Source organism: Dendrobium catenatum, unplaced genomic scaffold (assembly GCF_001605985.2).
Source record: "Dendrobium catenatum unplaced genomic scaffold, ASM160598v2 fragScaff_scaffold_982, whole genome shotgun sequence".
In the NCBI taxonomy this organism is placed as follows: Eukaryota; Viridiplantae; Streptophyta; class Magnoliopsida; order Asparagales; family Orchidaceae; genus Dendrobium; species Dendrobium catenatum.
The window spans coordinates 150,785-167,726 of record NW_021319444.1 but is presented as its reverse complement, the minus strand read 5'-3'; the positions used below and the strand labels follow the sequence as shown (position 1 = coordinate 167,726).

At 33.3% G+C, this 16,942-nt stretch overlaps 3 protein-coding genes across 4 annotated transcripts; 2 read left to right on the top strand and 1 right to left on the bottom strand.

The window, feature by feature from the left end:
- Positions 1-1,225: 1,225 nt before the first annotated feature.
- LOC110096055 (glucose-induced degradation protein 4 homolog) lies at positions 1,226-9,303 on the top strand. Its single transcript, XM_020821820.2, has 8 exons — positions 1,226-1,372; positions 3,070-3,128; positions 6,992-7,135; positions 7,308-7,381; positions 7,542-7,596; positions 7,669-7,731; positions 7,808-7,935; positions 9,045-9,303. Exons 1-8 carry the CDS (start codon positions 1,327-1,329, stop codon positions 9,121-9,123), a joined length of 648 nt encoding a protein of 215 aa, XP_020677479.1. The 5' UTR covers positions 1,226-1,326; the 3' UTR covers positions 9,124-9,303.
- A 3,206-nt stretch (positions 9,304-12,509) lies between these two features.
- Positions 12,510-14,066, top strand: LOC110096063 (cyclin-D4-2-like). The gene is made up of 7 exons (XM_028697631.1): positions 12,510-12,803; positions 12,887-12,973; positions 13,058-13,165; positions 13,239-13,428; positions 13,513-13,646; positions 13,723-13,820; positions 13,955-14,066. Exons 1-7 carry the CDS (start codon positions 12,510-12,512, stop codon positions 14,064-14,066), a joined length of 1,023 nt encoding a protein of 340 aa, XP_028553464.1.
- A 65-nt stretch (positions 14,067-14,131) lies between these two features.
- On the bottom strand, positions 14,132-16,275 carry LOC110096059 (pentatricopeptide repeat-containing protein At1g11290, chloroplastic). 2 transcript variants are annotated; one of them, XM_028697633.1, is made up of 2 exons: positions 14,660-16,275; positions 14,442-14,580 (listed from the first exon to the last, which is right to left on the bottom strand). In XM_028697633.1, exons 1-2 carry the CDS (start codon positions 16,122-16,124, stop codon positions 14,570-14,572), a joined length of 1,476 nt encoding a protein of 491 aa, XP_028553466.1. In that variant the 5' UTR covers positions 16,125-16,275; the 3' UTR covers positions 14,442-14,569. The 2 variants fall into 2 exon arrangements, with proteins under 2 accessions (XP_020677484.1, XP_028553466.1); XM_020821825.2 differs by having other exon boundaries at positions 14,132-16,275.
- Positions 16,276-16,942: the final 667 nt, after the last annotated feature.

Below are 16,942 nucleotides of genomic sequence, written 5' to 3'. Positions count from 1 at the left end.
TTATAAGGAGGGCTTTAAAATTCTAGAAGTGATACATCACAATTTAAAATAAGTCATCTTTTGCTAAGAATCTTATCATTCTTTTGTCCAACCCAAAACTTCCCTCAGCTTATGAAAAAATTATTACATGCGGTGTTTGGACGTGTTCAAAGGCCAATTCGGACACGTCAGGTCACCCGATGGGACTATATGTTGGATGATGTGATTCATTTGGATTAACTTATGGACGCATTCAGACACCACATAGAATAATTTCTCTAACTTATGGCTCTACATGTACAGCATCCTCTCCTTTTTTTTGGAAGCTTCTATTCTACGCTCATCAAGAATCTTACTTTGATTACTATATAAGCTCTTTCATTATACCCTAATGATTTCCTTCATTTTGTGACAATTAAGGCTCTCATAGGCAACTAGTAATCATTTTGCACTGGATTTTTTTTTTTTTTTTTTTATAATGCACTAACTATGAAATGGTCGAAGCAAATCTTTTAATTTTTTTTTTTTATTTTTTCTAGATAAATGCAATAAATAAATAAATTGTGTTAAATTATCCTATAATGACTACAAAAATGCTTCTAACATACAACAATATAATAATAGCATCAAATCTATATGAATCAAATGAATAATAGCTTCATATTTTATTTTTATATTTTTCTTTAGAAATCCAATGTTATTTATCTTTATAAATCCTAAGAATTGAAATCTGTCCCGCCTTTCAAAGAAAGAATTTCGTACGAAGTTTGGTCATAATTTTTAATTATTTGACTCTTTAAATTTTTATTTAAAGCGTCAGATTTTACTTGACTCCTACGAAAAATATCTTTTTCATACATATACTGAATTTCCACTAAATTTTGTATGAAGAGCTTCATTTATTTATACAATAAATATGATGTAAATTCAAATATGATCAAAGAAAAAAAATTAATTTATAAAAGTAAAGAAAGAAGGTGTAATTAGTTTGCCTGAGAGTAGCATTTATTAATGGCAGTCGATAGAATCATCGCTCTGAGATGAATGGCATCTTTTACGGGCCACAATGTAGCTCCAATTATACATCATGGCCTACAAACCCATGGCTTAGCTGAGTAATGGGCCTATCCACTTGGCCCAATAAACTATGTAATGTGCGTCAGTTACGCCGTAGCTGCTTAAAAAATATTATTGCTCCGTCCAAACTAGATCAAGATACGAACCTCAGATGACCGTCAGATGTCAGAATGCCTTAAAGATTCGGGCGACACGTTTTATCACGTCCCAGAACCATCTCTGTTCTCCCTGTGATCGCATTTCCTCGATTTGAAGTCGTGACGAGACGGAATGCCTGTGAGGGTGGTGGAAGGCTCAGCGCCTTCCCAGCGTTCAGGTCAAGTTTTTTTTAAATTAATTATTGTTATACTACTCCATTTCTAAGATCGGGGAATTGGCTTTTGGTGTCGATTTCGTTAGGGTTACTTTTTTTTTTTGAATGAGTGAAGGGTTTTTCGTAGAAATTGAGGGTTTTTCTTCATCTGTGATCATTAGGTCTTCACTATGTGAATTAGAGGCGGATAGAACATTCTAATGTTCTGAGCTTTAGAACTGTGTGAGAAGAAGAAGATTTGTTTGGAATTTAGGAGTTTTAGTGTGGAAGAATTTGTTAAATCATTGGTTGCTCATATGGCGGATCTTTATTTGATTGTCGGACTATAATTTGTATTTGCCCTTTTCTTGATTAAAAAATTTGACCTTTGCTATCTTATTTCTCTCCGTTCAAATAAAAAATGTTGTGTGTTATTATTTAAAAAAAATTGACTTGTAAATAATTATTTTTTATATCAATATGTGCAAGGGTATCAAAGTAATTTTTTCACATGCAGCTACAGCACAACAGCTCAACATTTATACTTTCCAAACAAAATATATTGATTTATGTACAACAATTTCAGAAAGCAATTATTTGTACAATAATTTTACAACATGATTTACTGACAGCTACAACCATTCCAAACGCACCCTAAGAAAGAGAAGATATTTCATGACTTTTGCCAAGAGGGAATAATTTGAGAGAGGAAGGTTGAGAGGAGAGAATATGTGAGGGGATTTTTTTTTATAATTGGAATAATTAAATTGTCAGTATATATATATATATATATATATATATATATATATATATTTATGAAAATAAGGTTTATACGATGAAATCAAACAAATTTAATTTCAAATCTTGACAACTACTAAAAATCCTATCATCTAAGTTGAAATAAAACTAATTCCAAAATTAAATACATTTGAAACTAAAATGAAATCTTTTAAATAATTTAAATTGCTAGAGTATTCTAAATATAATTTAGAATTATATTGGAAGCACTCATTGTACTAAATTACCTTTCCTGTGGCCAGTAAAACAGTTTTAGTTAAACTCATGTGAAAGCTTCTTCTTGGAAGTTTAGTTTCCATGGAAGAGGAGGCAGTGAAACTAGTTCATGAATATCTCTTGATACTTTGTCAGGTCCCTCTGTATATATGAAGTAGAATCTAGAGACTTGTGGCGCAACTAAATTTATCAATAAGATAATGTAAAATTATGAAAAAATTGTGGTCTAATGTTTGTGCTTGATGTAATTACATCGAACATTGACACAATTTTAGTATAATATATATGGATATCTGCTTGAAACATTCCAGCACCTTTAAGGAAGATTTTTATTGTTTGAGTTCTAGCTTGATATTTCATAAAATGACACTTTTTAAACTTCAGCAAGTTGGAGAAATATCCTAGTTTTTAGAAGGGTTCTAGCTATTAAATAGACTATATTATAACATAATTAGAAATGTTTCCATGTATGTCAGGTAAGTTACCCTGTTATTGTGTTGTGTACTATTTTTTTCCATTCTTAGTGCTTATTATGAGGTGTTAGATGATTCAATCATCCATATTCTACCATCTGAATGTTAGTGTTAGTTGACTTATATTTTCATTATTAATTTGTACTTTATTTTGATTGATATGATATCTTGCAGTGCATATTTACCCATTATATTTTATCTAAATGCCCAATATTGCTTTACTTGCATATACAGGGCAAGATGCATCCAACGGACGTGTTTTGCCTCCTTATTCGCTTTTGAGTGTTGGACGAGTGAGTTCCTTATTTTTTTCCCTATGATCATCTCAATTCTTATTTTATTTTGAAAAACTCTTGTCATCACCTTGAAGATTTAATATGGTTGTGCTGAGCTATCTAGTTAATAACAAGATTAAAATACTAAATTTTGATCTCATTGTGAAAAAGTCAGTTTCAGTAGCTTTATTGCTTCCTTGGGTTCCTGATTCAGTTTCCATTATTGTTTTAATTATTTTTTTATTATTAAATAGTTCAAAAAATATTTGCTTAAGGTATGAAACAAAGAGGAATACTAATTAAGGCTCATGCTATAATATTTTTAATTTGGTGTGGCTCCAGTGATAAAATTCTTGTAGAACTTTGATGGATTCTAAAAAATTTTAGCAAAGTTTAGCTCAAAGCATCTGAGTTTTGGTTGATACTCCGAAATTGAAAATTTTAACTAAAATTGATAAAAAACCAAGAACAACAAAAACAAACAAGCCTTTATCCCATGATGAGGGGTTGGCTACATGAATATTTTTTCTCCATTGTGCCCTAATATCAATCTTAAACCATTGAAATTAAATTGAAATCACCGAAATTGAAAACCATTGTTAATAGTATGGAGTTTTTTGTTTTAATTCTTAGAATATATTTACATGTCTTTGGTCTAAAGAGGATGTGCTGATTTCCAGTCTTGGGAAAATTTAGCGAAACCTTCCATTTGGATGAAGAAGGATATGCATTTGCTAGTGTAGCCATAAGCTATGTGCTTGTATTTGTTTCTAATCACAAATGTTCTGAACACGTGATCGAGAGGAAAATTGAACTGAATGTTCTTATGTTTTAAATATTTAACAATTAATGCTTCCGACTGCTTTGCATGAGCCATCTACCATTGTATGTTTCTAAAATTTCTTACAAATTGTATTTATTTCTTCTTTCTTTAAATATTCATTTAATTACTACTTGCTGCAATTTCTTTTATTACCGACTAAGACTGTATGCATCTATCTTGATGCAGAATGCTTCATAATACAGTGAATGTAAAACAATCATAAGAATGAAAATTTGCAGAGATCAGTGACCACAAAATACACAAAAAATTCACTTTCTTAGGATGCAAACTAGAAGAATAATAATGATATTATCAATTATATTTGAAGATAACAACGAGGTATTTGATCCAAGGAAAATTCAGCAAGCAAAATAAACATTTGCCACAATGAAAAGCATTGTTGTATTAGATTTGACCAAAACCAGGACACTTGCATTACTAATGTCAAAATACTTGAGAAGAAACTAGATTAATGAAATAAATCAGCAATATAGAGAAAATTCAGGCCTCACAATAGTACAAGGATATATCTATCTCTGGAAGTTTTCGAGCACTTACACCACAGTAGAATGAATCCATATTTCATTAGGAACTCAAAAAATTAGAAGTAAAAAAATAGAAATTTTATTGATAAAAACTCTCCTGAGGTTGACTATCCCAAAATCCAATTGGCTTAAGTTGCATTGAAGAAGGCATATAGAACAAGTCACAAGTCTTGGTCATCTGCAACAGAAGTTTTGTAAGATACACAGCAATGGCAAGTCTTTCTTATCTACACAAAAAGACCGCATTGCATATGCATGTATTATGTATATCAGAATATTCAGAAAAACGGTTGTGGGCTACAGGAACCAAATCAAACTCTGCTATAGATTTGATCCTTGCTACAGAACTACTTGTATAATCCTTCTTCTGTTAAGCAACTGGGAAGAAGCTTTATGGAAATAAGAACTCCGAATTTTATAAGTCAATGCTACAGCATCTGCCTAATAAAAGCTATAGGAACCTTAAACCTCAAAGACTCATATATTGTAACGGCTATCAAGTTGGTTGGATACTTTGGCTAATTATAATCTCTTAAGATTGGTTCTCTAAAAGCCCTAATGGTTTGCCATAATTATTGTGGGCTTAAATGGGTTAACTCTAATATGTTGAGAGCTAGACTCAATGTAACATCCAGCACTTATTATCAAGCTACTCGGATCCATAACATCTTATAAAAATAAAAAACTATTACCAAATAAATCACGTATTCTTCTCCTGTGAATTAACTAGATAAATATAATTAACATTGAGATAGCTCAAATCAAGTTTTGATGCGGCATCATAAACTCATAAATAATTAAAAATCATAAGTAATTAAAAATGACTTTTGATTTAAATACTCTCTTCAGGTTTGACTCAATATGCTGAGTTGATTTTGATTAGAATAAAATAATTGAGCAGATTTCCATATAAATATTTATTGGAGAAGCATATTTTATTATAAACATGCCTAAGTACGCTTCAATGGTTGGCCTGCAAAAGCCCATCACAAGTTTGGGCTAGCCGAAGTCCAAAATCGGGTTTTGGAGGGCCTAAATAAATGAGGTTAATCAACCTTGAACAACCCATTCGATCACACCCCTATATGTAGCTTCCACTTTGAAATGCCAAAGAAATTTCTAATAGAAGTTGTAGGAGTTCTAAACCTTGAAGATTCACATAGAACTGCCACCTTGATTCCTATATGATCGCATAAGCATGCCTGAAATGTAAAATCATAGTGTGGACCCTAAAATCTCTGTCAAATCTGTCCTAATTCATGAGTCATCACAAATAAATCTATCATTTCAATATCAATGTATATATAGAATCGACTATCAGTTTTGGTCACAATTTCATCATTTAAAATAGCTTTAAGAACAAATTTTATCAACTTGGCTGGCAAAGTATTGGATTCAATTTTACAAACAGGATATGGAAAGAGAGAAGAATGCAAGAAATTAATTGCATATTTATGAAATAAACTCAAATTAGATACATTTAAATACAAATCTATCACACTTCAATATCAAGGTAATATCTAGAATCCACCATCAGTTATGGTCACAATTTTATCATTTAGAATAGCTTTAGGACTAAATTTTATAGAGTTGTCTGCAAAATATTGGATGCAATTTCAATTTGTTTAAAGCCTCATACAGCGTTTTGGATAAATTTTGGCTCAATCTATTCCTAATATCTTGCTTAAATCTTTAATAAAATCCATGATGGTGATGAAATAATCTTGAGGTAAAAGGACATTCAGTAACAAGTCTCTTAAACTTATCATAATATTTAAACACATTGAAATCATTTTGTTCCAACACTTAACTTGATTATTCACTTGATTTTTATATTCATCAAATGAAATTTATTGCTTCTTAAGTGCATGTTTCAAGTCACTTCATCTAGATTTAGTTTTGCTTTCAGCACCCCACCAAATATAAATTGAGTTTATCCCATCAGTTTTCAATTCATTTAGCACACTCAAGTTTTTCTAAATCAAATAGATGGTAATGCTCAAATAATTATTTCAAGATATCATTACATTATGAAAACTCCTCAAGATTATGTTCTTCATCAACTTTAGGTATTGAATTTTTATTCTCATGATAGTGGTAGTGTGTTTATCTAGAATCATAACTTGATTATATTTAAACTACCAGAACATAAATTAACATTTGCCCCAACCATCCTCATAAGACAAACTGTAGAAGAGATTACTCGGACCAGGAATTTCCTAAAGAGAACACATCAATACCTACATGTTAAAATTAAACTAAAAATTAGGAAATAAAAAATAAGCATAAACCAATTTTGCTGATTTTTTTTTCCTTAACATTCAAGATTTGCGCATTCATCGAATGGGATCTCCATCATACCCCTTCCTGACAATTTTTTAAGTTCGCATTGATAAGCCGGACCATTTCCTCTGGCCTTTTCACCTGGGTACGGATGCTAGAAAATTTTTTTTTTTTTTTATAGTGAAGGTACTCTTTTTATTTCTTGATTAAGCAGTTTATTTCTGGTACAGGCCTTTGCTGGAACACAGAATGTCTCCAGTTTACAGAAAGATGAAGCATGGAGGGTTAATGTACGGATCCAAGGATGTGATCTTGATAATGGTTATTTATGCGGTACCATGGAAGCACTTAATGTTCCACTAGCAGACACTCCTGTAAGTTATGTTGCGAATCTTGCACTATATAAATCCCAGTGTTCCGGATAACAATTTTAGGGGCTAGAATCCCTTATTCTCTATGGCTGCTTTCCAGTTTATAAGCTTGAGCTGCACCTTTATGTATCATTAAACCTCTGGTCTTCATTCACTTTCGCTGGCATACACTCAGGTTGTTACTTTTTGGGAAGGAGAGTTAATTGATGCGAAGAACTACACATTTTACACTGGCAAGTGGGAAGCAACGTAAGTCTCCCATATGTCTACTAGTTTTCTGCTGAATAAACTTGCAGCAATTTGACTGATTATTTCTACTTTTTTTACAATGTACTACTTTTATTTTGAGCCATGAATACTTCATTTACATATTTAAGGTTTAAATACACCAACCTTTCCATTCTGACAGACCAGATGATGACATAAGACATTGGTCCAAGTTCCCATCCTTTGGTCCGCTTCTGGTAAGATAAAACTAGTATAAAATTCAAAATATTTCACCAAACGAACCAAATGTTAACCGTTATTTTTCCCAGAGTCAAGTAGAAGCAGATGGTGGCAAGTCATTGGACCTGAGCAACTATCCCTTCGTGTTTATGGTGCGTACCTGAAATCTCTTTCCTCTTATACTGTCATTATAAAGTTTGTCTGATAATATATCCTATATATATGCAGAGATGGAAAGAGCAGTATTTTGTAAATGTTGGAATAGATTGTGGTTTGACAATAGCTGGTTTCTACTATGTGTGCTTCTCCTGTAGTGATGGATCCATTAATGGCTTCTATTACGATCCAAACAGCAGGTAAATTCCATCACCTAAATGAAGCATCCTTATGAGTGTTTGATGAAAGTATACTTGTTTTCATGATACAGTAGAAACTTTATGTTTCTTAGAAATTGCTACGTCATTAATTAAGTAGGAAACATAAATATTTCTTATTCGTTTGCTCTCGCGGAGGAAACTATTTAATCTTCGCACTTGCCATGATTGTTTGAGGAAATTCGCTTCTGCTGGAGTAAACAAAAAATAATTATTATCTAACAATTATGCGGGTAATTTATGTCTTGATCATGATTCCGTGGCATTTTTTTGGGAGTTAACGAACTGCCTGCTATTTGCTTCTACTTTATTGAATAGCATAAGCAATTTCAAAGTGTTTGGTATAATAATTGGGAGAAAAGGTTCAATTTTATAAAAGAAGAAAAACAGATTTTTTTTGTGCGGTGCTTAAAGGAACATCCCAGAAAAGTAATTTATAGAATCTTGCTTTTCTATATTATCCATTAATTAATTAATTTAATTATAATCTAGTTATGATTGTAATGTAATGATATAATTATGTCAAACCAATTTAATATTCAGATGATTCTATCAACCCATATTAGTACTCCCATAGTTTTTAACTAAATGAAGACAATTCTTACATACTTTAGATATCAATTTTAGCATGATTTAATTAAACAATCATTTCAAGATAGCAATGCTAAACTAATGCAAATAAATGAAATGGATAGTTAGGCTAGGAGTCTTAAATTGATTAGTTGTTTAATAGGTTATTACGTGCCCTTTCTAATCTATAATTATGTCGTCCCAAACGAAGCCTAAATATTCATTTTGACTGTTAAGTCAGCAAGCAATCAAAATATAGAAGACATGACACTATCTGGAGTTGGAATTTGGGTTTCTTACCATGATAGTAATATTATCCCATTTCAATGCAATATTACTACTGTTTTCTGTATTGGTTCGGCTTTCTGTCTAAAATTTAAGCACACATTTGCTGTTTCCTTGTTCCTTCGATAATTTTGATGAAGAGAAATATGAGCCTGCGATGATGCTCATTGCATCATATGGAGTTTTTTATATATGATTCATGCGTAGCTCAATTCTGTTTTCTGATATTTTTGCAGCCCATTCCAGAAGCTGGAACTAAAATCTGCAAACGACGGACTTTCAGGTTTCACATTTTCATCCTACCAGCTGCAATGAGCAAAAATCTTATAGTAAAAAAAAAATGGCAGTGATGTACCCAGATGATCCATGCAGGACTTTGTATGTATGTTGACTGTTGCTAGATTTGGCCATTAGTTCCAGCACTTCTTTCGAAAGGTTCCTAAAGTTGTACTTATTTTTAGATTCTCTCATTTTTCAATTAGATTTTTTTTTTTTTCATGAGATTAGCACGAGTGTTATGGTGAAATAGATGGGGATATTATCAAGAGAATTTCGGTTGGATGGTTGAAGTGGAAAAATGCATCTGGCTCAGTGGCTTTACCCTTAGAGATAGGATACGAAATGTGCATATACGTGAAAAGGTTGGAGTAGCTCCAATGGAAGATAAAATTATAGAGAGTCGCCTTAGATGGTTTGGTCACATAAAATGGCGGCCTTTCGTGACCCGGTTATGAAAGTGGAGGTATTAGATTTGACTTATGTTAACAAAGGTAGAGGTAGACCTAAAAAGATTTGGTTAGAAAATATTAGAAATGATCATTCTTTATTAGATTTAAACGAGAATTCGACTTTTAATAGAACAATGGAAAAAGGATTCTTGTAGACCCCCCCCCGGTAGTGGGACAAAGACTTGATGTTGTTGTTGTGTAGCTTGTATCAATGCTGATCAATATTGATCATTGTGCTGGAATATTTAGTGGTGGTTGGTCATCTACCTTACATTTTTTTTTTTTTTTGGACATTTAGGCCATTTAAGGCAAACTCACACACCCAACGCATACACAGAGACTCGAACTCAAGACCTCTTAGTATGAAGCCTAAGCTCTTAATCAACATGCCAAGTTGAGCTGTATAACATTTTCATTATATGAGAATCTATCTCGTTGAGACGTTCATTTTAATTATAAGCAAATAAAATTAATTAAACAGATTCTCAAATTGTTGTCCTAAGAAGCTTTAAATCATATTTTTTATACTTAATTTAAGCTCATTAGAATTTGAACAAATTTTTCTTAATATTATTATATTTAAACACCCATTTCTATTTTGGACTACATTTAAAACAATAGAATTAAAAATATCAAAATAAATTCTAATAAAATTCTAATATGGATTTTTTTTGTTCACTGAGATCTAAAAATTTAAATAGTGATTTATGCTTGATCAAATGAATATCAATAACAAAATCAATCATTAGTATAAATTTTTACTTTGAGTAAGCTCTGGAAATCTCTTTTTTTCATCCTGTTAAAAAAAATCAAATTTTTGATTGATTTAGAAGCATTTATTTCTACTGTCACCAGAATTAAGTAATTCTAAAAAAGAAATTTTTTTTTTTTAACATTTAGATCAATTAAGACAAATTCATATATACATCATATAAATAGGACTCGAACTCAAGCTCTCTCAATTGATAGTTAAAATTTCAAACCAATAGATCAAAACGAAATGTGTAGATTCTCGGATGTAATAATGTTTAAAATCAGTGGCAAAACTGTAATGGTGAGGGGTGGCAATTGTCCCCTCTTAAAAAAAATAAAACTCTTAGTATAATCAAGGTTATTTATGATTTGCCTCCTCTGAATTTTATTTTTTGTCCCCAGTCGATCTTTTTTTCACGTAATTTGACCCTCTAAAAATCAGAAAATTTTTTGGCCACCTGCTATTTTCATCCAATTATGTTAAATTTTTTTAACACTAACGAATAAGTCTATAAAAAATAATATATATTTTTATTTTTTTATAAATTTGTTATTTACCCTGAGAAGTAAATAAAAATGGTTCTGCCTTATTTAAAAATCTTCTCACTGTTTTTGGTGTTGACAAATGGAGAATGGAAATTAAGATAGAATATGTGAAAAGACTTTGCTGATGGTGGTGGGGGAGGCAGTGAGGGACCAATCAATCACTCACGCTCTTATCAAATCTCATTTCTCTACAGTACACCCAACACGTGAACTTTATAATTTTCATGGCTCTTATTTTTCAATAATCTTTTGTGCTGACATTACAAATCTAGAAACCCAACCTTTTTGGTCGAAAAAAAATATAATTACGAAATTGTTTTAAAAATTTTTTATTAAATATTTTCCTCTATTCTTAATATTTTCGAATTTTAAAGTTTCCCAAAATTTGAAATTATATTAAAATCTCAGCTTTCACTCTCAATATTTTATCAAATTCTTCGTGTTTTGATTTAAATATAATATAAATGAGGTTTATTACATTATTCTTTTTAGGTTGTTTGGTAGTTTTGTGAATATGTTTGATGATCTGTTTTTATACTTTTAATTAATTAGAGCTCGTTTGATTGTTTGTAATTAGAAAAAAAAAAATATTTTTTAAGAAAAAGTGATTTTGATATTTTTCTTAATTAGTGAAGAATTATTAGCAGTTCTCATATACATATATAAGTACTCTCTTAAGCAAATTCAAAGACCGCAACAGAATTTTTTTTGAGGAATTTAGTAGATTACACTGCCTTCAATTCGATCAAAATAATAGAAAAATTATAATTGATATATCATCAAAAAATTATGGCCCTGGACTTTCGTCGAACCACCAACTGATGCTCGGATTTCCGCCGGACTTCCAACAGATTTCCGCCCAACCAAACGTCGTCAGACCTATGCCTAACCTCCGTTTGTCACTAGATTTCAACTAAACGATTGATTATTGTAATCTGATTGCCCTCAAGGATGATTCAGTCAACAGTAATCTACTCAAAGACTAGTTATATCATTTCAACTCGGCGTGGCCCTATATAGTTTTTCCCCTATTCAGCATTTTTCATATAAAAATTTTTGTGTTCTCTATTTGTATGTTGGATATTCGTACAACGCTGAGACGTAAAATTCTGACACTACTGCCGCTTATATTTTAGCCCGCAACAATAATGAATCGTGGACTTACCTATATGTGAAGGAAGCCATGCATGACAGTAACGAAAGGACGACTGAATTCTGATACTGAGATGACAGATCGAGTTTCAGAGATTGAGTTTCGCATTTTATCCATCATTTATAAGGCCATGCAATCTGAATATCTATAGATATAAAATAATAAATGAGGGTCGTGTGTTCACGCTAACACGAGAATTTAACCCAATTCATGAGGAGAGACCTCTCCGATTTTAAAGCCTCCACTCACCGATTTCTTCCTCTTTCTTCGTGCCCACATTCCTTCGTTAGTTACAGTAACTTTTCACCACACGAGGATCGTCACCTTGCTTAATTATTCTTTTCTTATTAACTCATTATTTAAGAAAATTTGCATAAAAAATTGCATGCATGCCCTCATGTAAGCACCATCATGCAAATTTCCTGTTTGTCGGATGGATTTCTGCAAAGTTCTACGTAGCTTTTATATATTGTTTGAGAAAAAACAACAGTGATCGATCTTTTATCAGTTGGAAAAGATTAATGGAGAGTTGTAGCTCTCTTCTGTGCTACGAAAAGCTATTTACTCCAAGTCCTGAACCTTCCTTTTCAGTTCAGTTTGAAGACAGGGAAGAAGAAGAAGAAGTTCGGTGCCATTGTAGTTTGGAAGAATTCTCGGTTCTTCGTTACTGGCATGCCGAAGAATTTTCTAATTTCTTTCAGAATTACTTGCGGAGAGAGCACAAATATGCAGCTCTTGATGGTTATATTGAGCGTATACAGTCTTCTGATGAGCTAAGTACTGCAAGATTCAGAGGCTTGCAGTGGATTTTATTGGTATCGGTTAATTATCTTCTAATTAAGCATTATTTGCATGGTTTAATGACTTAGTTAAATTAATCATCAGTTTACTTGTGCAGGCTGGGCAGAGGCTTGGTCTTACACATAAAACAACTTTTGCTGCTGTGAATTATTTGGATCGGTTTCTCTCTGCGAGCCGTCCATCTGTGAGCATTTTTAATTAAAAATCTTTAAGATCGTTTTATGTGCAGATTAAGATCTTAATTACGATTTAATTTGGTTTGTTTCAGAGAAAATGGGAAATATGGATGGTAGAACTTCTATCAATAGCTTGTTTGTCCATTGCTTCCAAGTTTGAAGAAGTCTGCTATCCCAGCTTTGATGAATTTCAGGCGCAGGTATTCATGAAGTTAGATATTGTTCTATTTTCTTCCAATTTTTTATCTGAAAATTTGGAATTAAGAAATACAGATGAAGGAACAAAAGTCAGATCGAAAGTTTGATCCAAATGCAATAAAACAAATGGAATTTTTGGTTCTTAAGGTCTTGGATTGGAAGCTCAATTGTGTGACTTCATATTCATATATAGAGCTTCTTAGCGCTAGTCTCAGTGCTCCATTAATGGCGCGTATAACTGATCTCCTTATTCATACTCTTTGCGGTAAGAATTATTAATTTCTCATTTAATTCTTAAATAATTTGATATATCTAGCAAATAAGAGCTGTGAATTAAAAAAAAACTCAGATTCCAAGTTTCTGGAGCACAATCCGAGCGTGGTAGCAGTGTCTGTGTTGAAATATGCTGCTAAAGAAATTGCTCCGATGGGATTGGATGTTTCCTTTGCATTTTTTGAAGCTTTAATTTCTGATGAATGCAAGGTAAATTTTCCTTCTGAACATCACATACATATTCTCTTAAATGATAAGAAATTTGACAATCTTCAAAATATTGCAGGCAAAAATTGATATTTGTTCTAAGATAGTCGAGGATCACAATATTGTTTGGGCCGGCAACGCGAGCAGGGTAGCGGGCAGGGCGGGAAATCGAGCAGGGTAACTGGCGGGCAACGGGTAGGGCGGGAGCTCGGGCGGGCAACGGGCGGGAGATCGAGCAAAAAGCTCAGCTTGGGTTGGGCGGGTAGCGCGAGCTGGTGGGAAGCCGGTCTTTTTTTTTAATTAAAATTTAGATATTTTCCGCCGGCCTTTTTCCGCCGGAAAACCGGCGGAAAAAATTTGCCGCCGGTAATAATTGATTTTCCTGTAGTGTCCGTCCAGTATCGAAGGTTTCCGGTAGCTTAAATGTTGGTTAGCCGCCAAAAACCTGTAGCAATTGCAAAATAAAAAATAAAAATTGATAGCATCCCCTCTATCCAAATAGTTTTTCATAAGTACATGCAGTCAGTTCAAAACACAAAACAAGTACTTTTAATCCCCTTCTATCCAAACAGTTTTTTAAAAGTAGCTACAGGCAGTTTTGCACAGTTTAACCGCCGGAAGTTTCGCCAGTATTCAAAAAATTTCGTGTAATGCTTTTTCACTCTCTTCTAGTTGATCTGATACATGGCCCTCTATCCAACTCCATGCTGGTTTCTTCCTCACTCTCATACCATACATTACCTTACGAATTCCAGCTGAATTATACCAACATTCATTAGCTGCAAATACATTTGAAAGCAAAACATGTGTACCTGCGTCATTGGGACATAGCTCAAATAACCGGTTTGCTGCATATTTAGCAATCTCCACATTCCCATGAACTTGGCATGCGCTAAGCAATGCTCGGTACACTGAAACGCCAGGCTTTATTGGCATTCTGTTGACGAAAATGTAAGCTTCATTAAGATAACCAGCTCTACCAAGAAGATCCACCACACAAGCATAATGCTCCATACCTGCAACAATCAGTGAGTCTCCTTCTTGCATCAGATGGAAAATCTCAAGCCCTTTCTTTACAAGCCCAACATGACTACAGGCTGAAAGAACTGATAAGTAGGTTGTTTCATCTGGTTTAACCCCAATCCTTTTCATTTCTTCAAATATTTCTACTGCCTCTTTGCCATAACCATGCTGCGCACACCCTGATAGAAGAGAATTCCATGAAATCAAATCAGGATTATCCATTGAAAAAAACATCTCCATTGAATCATTGATCTCTCCACACTTAGCATACATGGAGACCAATCCATTCTGAATGCTTACATTGAAATCATAGCTGCATTTTAGTATCAAAGAATGGGTTTGCCTGCCTTCTCTAAGAGCAGAGGCAATGGCAATAGCTCTGAGAACACTCGCAAAAGTGAAGATATCTATATCCAAGCATGCCTTTCTCATCTCCACAAACTTTGCAAGCACCTCCCAGCCATCTCCCAGATGGGAAAATCCGGTAATTATCGAGTTAAATGAGACCTGATCCCACATTGAAACGTTCAAACACACATTCATGAAATCCACTGAGCTTCCACATTTCGAGTACATGGTCACAAGCGAGACTGCAATGAAGGGATCAAAATCTAGTCCTTCTTTAATCACAATACAGTGCACTTGCTTTCCGTAAACCAGATCATAGAGCCGCCAAAACGAGCTCAGAAGGCTATTGTAAGTCATCTTATTCATCACAACTCCAAGTTGCCTCATTTCTCTAACCAGTAGCATGGCATCAATTGGTCTTTGGTGCTGAGCATACCCAGTAACCAGAGAAGTCCAAGTAACCACATTCCGCTCATGCATTTCATCAAACACTCTCTTCGCACCATGCAAATCAGAACATTTACAGTACATATCCACAAGGGCTGTTCCGACAACCACATTAGAGAAAAACCCATGCTTTAAACCAATACAATGTAGCAAGACTCCAGCCATGAGATCTCTCAAATGTGAGAAGGTGGCTAGAACAGTGGAGACACTGAAAGGAGTTGGAGAAATTCCTTCAACAAGCATCTGAGAAAAAGCCTCTATTGCATGATTCGGGTTTTTACTAAGCGAAAGACCATGAATCAAAGTGTTCCAAGTAACGACATTTCGTTGAGGCATATTGTCGAACAGCTGCTGCGCACTGTTAAAGTTACAGTCTTTGCAATACATATCAAGGAGGACGGTGGTGACGAACACGTTGGAGAAAAAACCGAGCTTGACGATGGCGGAGTGATATTGCTCGGCTGTATAGACAGAGAAAGAGTTGACAGCTGCGGAAAGGAGCTTGACGAAGACATAGGGTGAAACCGAAAGCATCGAATTGGACTGTTGGGGGGCGGAATCGATATGAATGGCAAGAGAAATAGATGCGGCCAAAGCTTTTTGCGACGGCAGGTAGAGTAAACGGCGGCGAAGAAGGGGAATAGCAGAGAATAGCTGGAGCATCGTACCACCATTTTCTCTTCAGCTTGTTTGTTTCCACCGGAACGTACGCAGTCAGCTCCTTCTTAGAGAAGGAGAGAGTCTTCAGAGGAAGGCGCCATGCCCATGAGAACAACAAGTGCTTCGATGACTGGTTTGAAATCAAAATATGCTATATATAATGAAATAAAAGCCCAATGCTCTTCATTAATGAAAAACATACATTCTAATGGTATTTGAAATTTATTTAATCTTAATTTTATATTTTCTTATTATTAATGATATTATTCAATAAATATCTTATTTTTATTCATATCTCAATCAAATGATGTTAATGAATGCAAAAAAAAAAAAAAATCATTTGCTTGTTGTTGCCTGAAAAATAATATTTCATATGAATATTCCTTTAATATTGATGGCAAGTAATCTTAATATTCTCTTTTATTCCTTTGATAATCTCACTTATATATTTTTTATCAATAATAACCTTCACTTTATGTTACACCTTGAATATTTGATTATGTATATTTTGTTCAAGTGTTTTGATCATATAAAAGGAATTCTCATCATGTCATTTAATATATTTATTAAGTATTCTCTGATTCTCACACTCGATATTAATATTATGATAATCTTAACTAATGCTTAATATACTTCAAGACTATACCTTTCTTTTCTCACTCCCCTTTACATTCTTCTTCACAATTTGTTCCTCATCCTCCATATGTTCCTATACCAATATCTATCCTACTATAAATTTACTCTTGATGACCATAACCTCCCTCCATAGCAATGCAATCATCTATATTCTGCGTCAAATTCAATCTGAGTATCCACATATG